General features: G+C 40.8%; 1 protein-coding gene and 1 long non-coding RNA gene across 5 annotated transcripts in view; one reads left to right on the top strand and one right to left on the bottom strand.

Moving 5' to 3' along the window:
• Nucleotides 1-10,574, bottom strand: part of fbxw11a (F-box and WD repeat domain containing 11a) — an 18,231-nt gene that overhangs the window by 4,364 nt on the left and 3,293 nt on the right. For all 4 annotated transcript variants that reach the window (XM_034882795.1, XM_034882793.1, XM_034882794.1 and 1 more), the window contains 6 exons: nucleotides 8,477-8,545; nucleotides 6,339-6,558; nucleotides 5,903-6,089; nucleotides 5,498-5,588; nucleotides 4,786-4,923; nucleotides 763-881 (listed from right to left, as the gene is read on the bottom strand). In XM_034882795.1, the coding sequence (XP_034738686.1) occupies nucleotides 763-881; nucleotides 4,786-4,923; nucleotides 5,498-5,588; nucleotides 5,903-6,089; nucleotides 6,339-6,558; nucleotides 8,477-8,545 (824 nt within the window). The remainder of the gene's footprint in view (nucleotides 1-762; nucleotides 882-4,785; nucleotides 4,924-5,497; nucleotides 5,589-5,902; nucleotides 6,090-6,338; nucleotides 6,559-8,476; nucleotides 8,546-10,574) is intronic.
• LOC117951206 overlaps nucleotides 7,029-10,574 on the top strand; it is a 10,170-nt gene continuing 6,624 nt past the window's right edge. The window contains exon 1 of the long non-coding RNA XR_004658089.1: nucleotides 7,029-7,174. This is a non-coding gene — a long non-coding RNA (uncharacterized LOC117951206). The remainder of the gene's footprint in view (nucleotides 7,175-10,574) is intronic.

Genomic DNA, 10,574 nt, shown 5'->3' with positions numbered 1-10,574 from the left:
ACACACACACACACACACACACACACACACACACACACACACACACACACACACACACACACACACACACACTTCCCTTGCCAGACCAGCAGCAGCTGTAGGTTGGGTGGGAACTAATCGTAAACTGCTGTAGGTATTTTGGTCATGGCTGGGCAGATAATAAGCATATACTGATGTGTATGAAATGATAGACTGTGGCATTTCTTCATTACATGGTACCTGCTCAGCTCGCCTTTTTTAGTTTTCCATTTAAAAAAAATGTTTGGTACCTGTCAACAAGTACTTTGATTTGTCTTCTGGCTATGGAAACTGAGGCATGCCGAGAATCAAAAACAACACATCAATTGCACTTAATCTGTGTTTTAATTAACCAGGTTTTGTTCAATACTCTATTGAGTGAGTAATCAATTCAAAATGAAATATAAAACCTGACTGTTACAGCTTTTAGAATAGTTTTACATTTCTGATTTTCATATGTATCTTTTATTGCCAATTTACTATTTATCTCATTATGTTGCAAAAATTAACCAAGGATGTGTGTGTTCAAAACTAAAACTAGGTTAATGAAGATAAACATATATGATACTGATATTTGACCCAAGCATAATATGGTAGTAAATCCTCTTAAATCCTCCAAACATCCAGCCTGAGTAACACGGAGTAACAGTGTTACATCATTTAAACATGTTTTTTTATCTTGCTGACACTAGTCGCTGGTCTTCTCAAAAATACAGTGTGTTCTAACAAAATTTGCGAAAGTACCTGACAGTTGAGTCAGAAGACCCGGTGACGATGACCCTCTCATCATACTGCAGACACAACACTGATCCTGTGTGACCAGTCAGTATCTTCAGACACTCCAGAGACTGCTTATCCCAGATCTATCAGGAGAAAGGACAGGAGTGGGAAGAGAAGGGAGAAAGAAAAGTCAAGCAGAGGAAGATAGGAGGACACAGAGAAAGAGGAGAAATAAGTGGGTTTAAAAAAAAAAAAAAAAGTTGCAGAGTTGACTCATGTTAAGAATGGCTTATTCTCACGTCAGTTCATGGCCCATTTCCCCACTGCTGTGCCATGCTCTACATGTGTACGCAAGAGCATTCAGCTTTTCCCTGTGCGTACTTTAGCTTCCTCCAGAACAATAAGAAGACAAATGCGCTCTTCTCCTGCCTCCATCCTCCCCTCCTCTTCTTCTCCCAGGCCAGACAGATAAGTGGAACACACAACATGTTTGGAGCTGAGCCCTTTTATCCTATATTCACTTGAGTTTTGTCTCAGTGTCTGCTGGGCTCAACAACATGGACAATAAGATGATAAGCCATACTGCGCCAGAAGAAAAGATTGAATTCATGAATTAAATACACAAAGCCAGGTAGGCAGAAAACAACCAAAAAGCCAAGACAGCCCTAACTACTGTAGCCAAGGCAAGTGTAATAAAAAAAAAAAAAAAACACATGCTCCGTAATCTGAACCCGTCTGAACCAAGAAAAGCCCAACCTTAAATTCACTCAGAGCTTTTCACAAAAGAGGCAACTCAATAAAATAACTTACACTATGCCAACATTTTTGCAAAAACTAGATAAAAGTCAGATACTACATCGTATTAAGTTGCTTTGAGCTGTAAATTCACTACTTCTAAGCAGAAGATGAACATCATCTTGGAGCATGAGCAGGCAAAGGCTCTCTTCCTGCCGGCAGCTGTCACTCAGGCTCACCCTGGGTCCGGCTCCACAGCTGCCTGTATCCATCGTTGACATCTTCAATGAGGGGGCGGGACAACTTAATGTTGTCCCGTATGGTTTTTCCTTGCAGTGTAGCGTTACATTGAAGAGCGCTAACTTTGCACAGAAGTAGCTGCACATTTACGGACAAAAAAAAAAGCCCTAAATCCTAGTCGATTGAGGGGTGAGTAATGATTGACTTTCAGGGGGAAGCCCAAGATCAATGTAAATATTTCTATAGGTCATTGGTAGTTTAAAACGTTACAATCTTTGTTAAGTGTACATTTGATAGTCTCGATTGATGCTATAAAAATAAAAACAATAAACAGATCAACATTCAGGCTTTCAACCCAAGGCTGCAAAGATTAAATCACTGGGCCTCAACGTTTGGCTGTTACTGCATTCCCTCCAGCCACGAACAACCACATGGCTGGAGGCACAAGCTAATTCTGTACCAGTAGCTTGTTCATGAACAATTTAAAAAAAAATAACAATTTTTGGAATCAAAAGAGCTATTGAGTGTGTGTGTGTGTATTTTTTTTATTTATATATATATAAACTAATAAACTAAAAACGTAAACTAATTAATTAATTAATGCCAACAATTTTTTTATCGCACGTTAACGCAGATTTTATTATTTCTGTATTATTGTTAAAGTTTGTTGCTCACAGGCTTTGTTTTCTTCTCACCGGAGTACTTCCAGTCTGAAATATCACCTTGACCGTTGATGCCAGCAAATTATTCAACGAAACACAGTGGCGCGAGGCTTCGGCGTGTGTACAGTGAGGAAAATAAGTATTTGAACACCCTTGCTATTTTGCAAGTTCTCCCACTTAGAAATCATAGAGGGGTCTGAAATTGTCATCGTAGGTGCATTCCACTGTGAGAAACATAATCTAAAAAAAAAAATACAGCTGCAAATAATTATTTGAACACCTGTCTATCAGCTACAATTCTGACCCTCAAAGACCTGTTAGTCTGCCTTCAAAGTGTCTGACTCCACACCATTTATTATCCTAAATTAGATGCACCCGTTTGTGGTTGCCTAGCCAGTCTCCAGACCTAAACCCAGTAGAGAATCTTTGGAGAGAGCTCAAACTCCTTGTTTTTCAGTGACAGCCCAGAAACCTGACTGATCTAGAGAAGATCTGTGTGGAGGAGTGGGCCAAAATCCCTTCTGCAGTGTGTGCAAACCTGGTGAAGAACTACAGGAAACATTTGACCTCTGTAAATGCAAACAAAGGCTACCGTACCAAATATTAACATTGATTTTATCAGGTGGTCAAATACTTATTTGCAGCTTTATCATACAAATAACTAGTTTAAAAAAAAAAAATCATACATTGTGATTTGGGGATTTTTCTTTAGATTATGTCTCTCACAGTGGACATGCACCTAGGATGACAATTTCAGACCCCTCCAGGATTTTTAAGTGGGAGAACTTGCAAAATAGCAGGGTGTTCAAATGCTTATTTTCCTCACTGTATAGATAAGTAAAGGCAAGAGAAGCTAACAAATCCCATAGCGACGTGGATAGCTACAGACTGCAGGCCCATTAGGGTTGTGGAGGACATCGGTGTGAGAATCACAACAATGACGGCAAGTATGAAATTCCCTCAAGACGCACCATCACAAGAAGAATTGTTGAAAAGGAGAGGACTGCAAAAGTGACAACGCGACTCCAAACCGTAACGTTAGTTGGTACGAACAGACCCCTTGTTTCTTTAAGGTAACTATATTATCTTTAGCCTGGCTGGTAACAGCTTTCTGCGGGGGGAAATGGCCGGGAGACATCGTGAATATGTTGCATTAATCAGGTGATTTAGTTCATATTTGCAGCAAACATAAAACACTGACTACTGTAGCTTCACTGACTACCCATCAAAAACTATAAACATCACTGTGTCAGCGGCAGCTGCTGCCTTTGATACTTTTCTACAGACGGCGAGCCTCACTTTCCATAACAATAAATCGGATTAACGTCACACACGTTGGTCACATGGCTACCTGTCTTAAAGGGGAAGGGTCGGCCGGTAATAATATTGTAAAAGGACAACGGTGAAAGTTTATTTTCTATTAAGCAGCAAAAAAGGATTAGCGTCAAAATCGCAACGTCCTGCGATGTGACTATCGCGCATGCGCACTTAGCGATGTTGAAAAACGATATCGTTCAGCCCTAGTCTATAGTGTTTTTTGTGTGAGTGACTGATAGGAACAACAATCTATGAAATTGGTGCAGTATTAAGCGAGAACACTGAGCAGCAGCCGCAATGCTGCAATCTAACCCTAGAGGGCAAATGTGCATCGTCAATTTCTTTTAATTAAAGTGCTGTTTTTGCCACTGACAGGCTCTGTTTGTTATTTAAAGTGTCTGACAACATTTTGGGAAGAATCCCTGCAGATATAGGCCTTTTTAACCTATTTAATACATTATTGTTTAGCCAGAAACAGCTCTGAGATTGCTAGTGCTAAACCCACACAAAAACACCCACACACACAAAATGTTGGCCATCTAGCCCAGCCCTAGTTGTGACTACTCTGCTCTTCAAAAATGATGGGTGGGGCTATATTTTGCATTTTGTACAGTGAATGCAGTTATCATTAACATGTTGGAAATGTGGAAAGGTGCGGTGTAATGGCCAAAAAGCAGTAACAACTAACCTCACTCACTACTTTGCAATCAAGTGGTCCTGATGAGGGTTTCCCTCTCTGCTGCTTTGCTGTTGTACAGAACAGGTACTACCAGCTTTAATTCTAGGCAATGAGTTTTTTGTTTCCAGGATCTGTGCATTGCCTGTTCCTATATGGTCCACTTAGACAATGATGACAGGGGTGATTCGAAATTAGAACATAGGGAAATGATACCTCAAATAATAAAACGAACAGCCTTTTATCAAGTTTTAAATCAAAGTACCTGCTAACATGTCAACTATACAGATCTCTGGAGGCAGGTTTGGACCAGAACGTTTAGAAAAAGAGCCTGCGTGTGGACAGGCACAGTGGTAAAGACAATAAAGTGGCCCAAGCTAAATCACAGACTGTCCTAGATGTTCACTACACACGTACCTTGATAGAATTGTCCCTAAGGCCACTGATGATCTTGTCGTCGTCGTACTGGAGACAGTAAACCCCTTTGCTATTTTCGGAGCGACACTGAATCCTCTGCAAGTTGTGTCTGCCGCATCGCCAATTTGCCTCAATAGTCTGGATAAAAGAGGGAGAAACAATGAAAAACACAAACAAGTTATTAGAGGCGACAGTATACAATGTGATCTGTTCATGAGATTATCACTCAGTTAGAATAAGGCTGACAATTAACTCAATGTTAACAATTAGCTGTAATCAACGTTTTCTTTGTGAGTGAAGCAAAGTTTTAAAAAATTACTAAATAAAAAAGATATTGCAAAGTGTAAAGACATTTGCTATAGATTAAAACACTATTAGATTAACCAATGGGATATGTAGTTAGATTTTTCCCACCTGTTTTAGGGTCAATAAAATAATTAAAAAAAAACATGTTGGTCATTTATATAAAAAAATAATTATATCATTTGTTTTTTTATAGTTTCAAATGAGTCCATATGAACGGATTCATTTTTTATAGAGTTTGAAATAAAATAATACGTTTCCTTTAGACTAGACAGCAAAGGGATTTCTAACAATGAGGGGAAAAAATAATCTGATGCAATAATGAAAGTTGCTCTTTTTTTTAAAGTCAATTCCTGAAGTCTATAAAAAGTATTCAGTTAATACTGACATCCATTTCACGGTCTCTTACCTCTATGTCTTGGATGATCTTAGGATAAAGGGAGTGATAGTAGGAGTTTGGTGGGACTTCTGACGTGCGGTTCTTAAACAGATATTTCTCCCTGGGGAAAGACATATAAAAATTACAGCTGCTTCGTATCCACTGGGATTTTGTTGCATCTACAATAGAAAGTCAAGAAAAATCAAGTATAACTGTAGTTTGTCCTTCTCTTGCTTTCCTTTATCCTAAATTAAATGCCAAAAAAGCTCAAGCTAACATGTACACTGAAAACTAAATAGTTTACCAATATCCTCGGATAGCATCCTCTTAATTTCTGCCAGAGCGCGGCCATTTTTAGATCTTAATGTAACACAAAGTTAGGATGGCTAAGCCTTTATGTGTATGTGTGTTAAATGGGTGTTTGTCCATTCTTACCACTGGTGTCTCTCAGACAGGCCTTTCCAGAGCGGGTCAGTGCGGACCATGCGCTCAATGAGCTTCTTCCACAGCATACCTTCAGAGATGACCCTCTGCCACTCCTTACACACCAGCTCTGCTGAACACAGCGAGCGTGCGTCCAGGAAAGACAGGATGTTCTCTGCTATGTGATCTAAGCCTTGGGCTAAAGGGAGAAAGAGAAGAGACAAAATAAGTGTTTGCAAAATTCAAATGACTTTTGAGTTTCTGTGACTGGGGTTCATCATTTCCAAAAGAAATCCTTGTTTACTGCTATTTATTTCAAATATTTAAAAAAATGCCTTAACAAAACTTTGGTGAAAGTTTAAGGAAACCCTTTTTGCAGTACAAACTGTTTGTACTACTAACAGTTTGTACTACTAACTTCTCCAGTCATTTTGATCTGGAGTTGTACCTGGCAGCGCAGTGATGAAGTCCCTCTGCAGCATGGGTTTGAGGTAGGAGTTGATGTGGCCGTGCTGGTAGTGGCACATACGGGAGATCAGGCGCTCGACGAACTCCACCTGGTCGGCCTCCGACCACTGGTCAAACAGGGCGATGCAGTGTTCCTTCTCCTTCTCGTAGTTCCCCTCTGACGGACGCTTGCGGGACCCCACAACAGGACCATTACTAAGCTGTAAAGTTTGGATAAATACCATTTAAATTCAAATCTAGTTACTACAAACATAAACAACCTTCCCTCAACTACTAGAAGTCTTTTCCCCCCATCCTTCTAAAGCAGAGTTCCGACCAAAGATTTGTGACCAGACAAAAATGTTTTAGAATTTTGCAGAGAAAGGTTCCCGCGGTCTGAACTGGCCCGTCTCAGCTCGATTTAACTGCAACTTAGCTGGTGAAGTTGCACAGGCTGGTTTTAGAATGTAACTGAAGTCACCTGTTTTAACAGCCAATAGAAAAGTCTGCTTGTAAAGTTAGCTACAAACTACAGAAATAAAATGATCAATAATCCATTTTATTTCTATGTTATAAACTGATGACCGATTGAAATGGCAGATAGACGGAGGCTTAACGTGCGGTGGAACAGGCTACTGTAGAGAGACTGAAGGGAGTGGGCGCCTGGGACAAACCAATAGAAATTTAACTGCAACAAGCATCTCACTATCACTAACATTATTCACATTCATATATAGACGCAACAATTGACATACTCAGCTACAAAAAGCCCGGAAGTCTGAAGTTAGAATGGAAGTACAAGTCATTACTATGGAGATGATACACCGTCTCGTCGCAGTGGTGTGAACTGGCAGGTTTTAGAACGCTGCAGACCGGTGCGTTGCAAGCAGTTGCAAGTAGTTCCAAGTTTCAACTTGTTGCAAATCTTTGGTCTGAACTGGAATTAAGAGGATACAAGTTTGTGAAGAAGATTAAGAAGAGTCGCTTATTGTTGCAGAATGAACCAAGTTAAACATTAGTATTCATTGCTAAGGGGTTAAAGGTTGTAAAACCACTAAAACCCTGCAGTGGTGTGGGTGTAAGTGTGCAAATAAAATATTATATTAAGGCCTACAGCATAGGCGCCTGAGCAATGGAACAAGCTGAGCAATAGCAACCTCATTAGGGCTGACAATTAATTGCATTTGCAATTAAATCCTAATATGTCAAAATGAAATTTTCTAATCGCAAAGGCTGCGGTCACACTCTGGTCTCGTGATACGCAAGAGTAAAGCAGTTTGCAGAGGAAGCATCGACTATCCAAGTTATTACACTGCGTCAGGTACTGTGCAAACCCTGGCCTGCTAATGTTGCTACCTCATGAGGCAAAACTACTTCCACTTTAAGAGAAACACCACAAAGCCATGTATGATAGTTGCATGGCTTAAAAGCAGAACACCAGTGTGTCAAGTAAGCAAAATAGCACCCGATTGGGATCCCTGACCGAATAAGCAAAAGCTTATTACATGTTACATGTCACGGGGACACAGACTGCAACAGCTGTGATTGGTCCGATTGGCCGTGGCCTGGTAGCGTTGCATTTTCCCCTACTCATTTCCTGGTTCTCCTTCTCCATACAGAACATAAAGTCAATAATAGGGTCAACTTTTCATGCTACCGCTTTCCCATATTGGTAAGAAAGCACAGGGGAGGCACATTGCTTCTCCCACAATGCCTCTAGAGTTGGTACTTGTTCCGAAGCAATCCCCATCACTCTGTCACTCACACTACCACATACTTCCCTATGCGCAAAGAAAAACACACGTTGGTCCTGCTAGACGCAGACCGTGCTCGAGGCACAAGTGCAAACTTCAGTCCACTTACGTAGGCTACAACAAAAACTCTGGGGAGAGCCTCCACATAAGCATAAATCCCACTTAACAGAGTTTATTGGACAAGATATGCACCTCAGTACGGTGACCAAGGCTTGGCTCTTGGCTTTGATACATTCAATGGGTAAGCTGTACAACATGCCCTCTGCACATATTTTTGTCAGACAAAAATAATAATACTACGTAAAAAATAAATCACACATTCTTGGACCACCCATTGAGTTGGGTGGCTCCCATGTGAGGTACACATATAGATACAGACACACACCTTGAGAACTGTGTTCTTCTTTGGCGACAGATCGTCCACAAGGTTCTGTGACTCCATCCCTGATGTGTTCTGTAAAAAAGAAGACAAGGGGCAGGTGTGGGTCAGTGTTTTATTCTCTTCGCATCTGTGTTAAAGGCACTGCAAGAGCCAGGACATCGGTGTGGACAGCGCTGGACCCAAGAGTGCCACAAACACAGCCAAGGAAGGGTAACCATCTCTCATACACAGACACACACACACACACACACACACACACACAAAACTGAGTCCTGCAACAAACGGAATCTCTTCGCTTGATTGTCTGTGATCTGGGCTAAGTAGTCCGGACAGGATATTAAACTGCAGCATCTTGGATACGTCACTAGCAGCAGCGCAGGCATGACTGTAATGAAACTAAAAATCAGATAGTGGTCTTAGAGTGCATAGACAGGATAGAAAAAAGTAACTGGGAGGTAACCAGATCCCACCCATCGCTATCATGACTTAAGTCTATGGGTGTGAAAAGACACTCAGCTCAAAAAACGAGACAAGAAACTGAGTTCACGAGAACGGACGAGATTTTAACACTATTTTAAAGAAAACTTAGATGATGAAATATGACTTGTCTTTTATTCAATTGAAAGTCACAAAATGAAAAATGAGCACTGTGAAAGGTTTTGCAACAAACTCAGTTGACTTCTCTCCTGTATAACTAACCTCTTCAGACCTAATAACTATGTCGTCGTCCCCCTCCCCCTCCCAAACCTCTCCCTACAACCTATTTGTAGGGACAATTTAAAAAAAAAAAAAAAGATATTTTGGGGCATTTTCCCCTAATTAGTGACAGTGGATAGACAGGAAAGGTGGAAGAGAGATGGGGCATAACACGCAGCAAAGGGCCACAGGTTGGAATTAAACCCAGGCCTCTGCAAAGGACTCAGCCTACATGAGGAGGGTGCTCCTACTGGGTGACCTAGAGGTCGCCCCTTACCCTTTTATTCTTGTATTTATTTTTATGACGTTTTTGATTGCTCATTAATATTTAATGTAAAGCACTTTAAATTGCCTCCAACCTCAGCCTGTCAGTCTGTCACCAGGGCATATGAATGCTTTGTCTTGAGCCTGTCAGTCACCAGTCAGGCAGCGATATTATAAGCTTACATACAAACCCAACATGGAGTGCTGCTGTCCTATTAGGAGGTTTCGTGTTTTAGATGTGACTAAAGATACGTTGGACTATTGATGTCAGGAGACCGCCTTGAACAAACATGTTTGTACACTGTAAAATCAATATTTTCATCAAACAAACTTATTCCTGAACTATGGCAACTCTGTGAAAACTCCCCAGAAATGAGCTGGAACAGCACAACTACCTATGAAACACCAAAACGGGACTAATGCAAATGTGCAATTTTTTGCAGGTTCACTTTTAAGTTTAGATTTTTCTCTGAACAATGTATATTCCCTCTTTGCAGATATGTTAAACTAATTTGGTGAAATGAGACAAGACCTTTTAACAGGGAGAGGGTCAATGCTATCGCATATCTGTGTAGGTGATGACTGAGCCAAGGTCAGTCTTTGAAAACAGCTATGTAGGCAAAAACGCTAGAATAGAGGCCTGTCTGTCCATTTATTTATTTAAATAGCCTATCTGTTAGTGGTTCTCCAGAGGCGGAAGAGTTGCCATTGATGGGCAAAACCTGGGGCATATCTTTAAAAGAAAAATGACAACAATTATATAGATATTCTTTTCTCAGTAAAACCCAGAAGAAGAGCTGTTTCAGGGTTTGCTCAGTGCATTCATCCATATAATTGCTGTGATGTTGCTCCATGTGGATAGCAATACCAACAAAAAACATCAGTTGTTGGCATTAACACAACCACACAAACAAAGAGACAAACAGCCATGTACCGAGACCCAAGCAGACAGGACAAGAAGCCAGAATGGGCTTGCTGGTGTTGATGACCATGCAGAACAGAGGAAAAGAAAAGAAGGATAAATAAAAACAGACAGACCAGGTTTGGCCAGGCAGAAAGGCAAGCAAGTATGTAGCCTCTCAGAGCTTAAAGGAAGACACCCCTACACACACACACACACCCCTACACACACACACACACC

Source organism: Etheostoma cragini, chromosome 10 (assembly GCF_013103735.1).
Source record: "Etheostoma cragini isolate CJK2018 chromosome 10, CSU_Ecrag_1.0, whole genome shotgun sequence".
Lineage (NCBI taxonomy): Eukaryota > Metazoa > Chordata > Actinopteri > Perciformes > Percidae > Etheostoma > Etheostoma cragini.
This window is presented reverse-complemented; position numbering and strand designations above follow the sequence as displayed.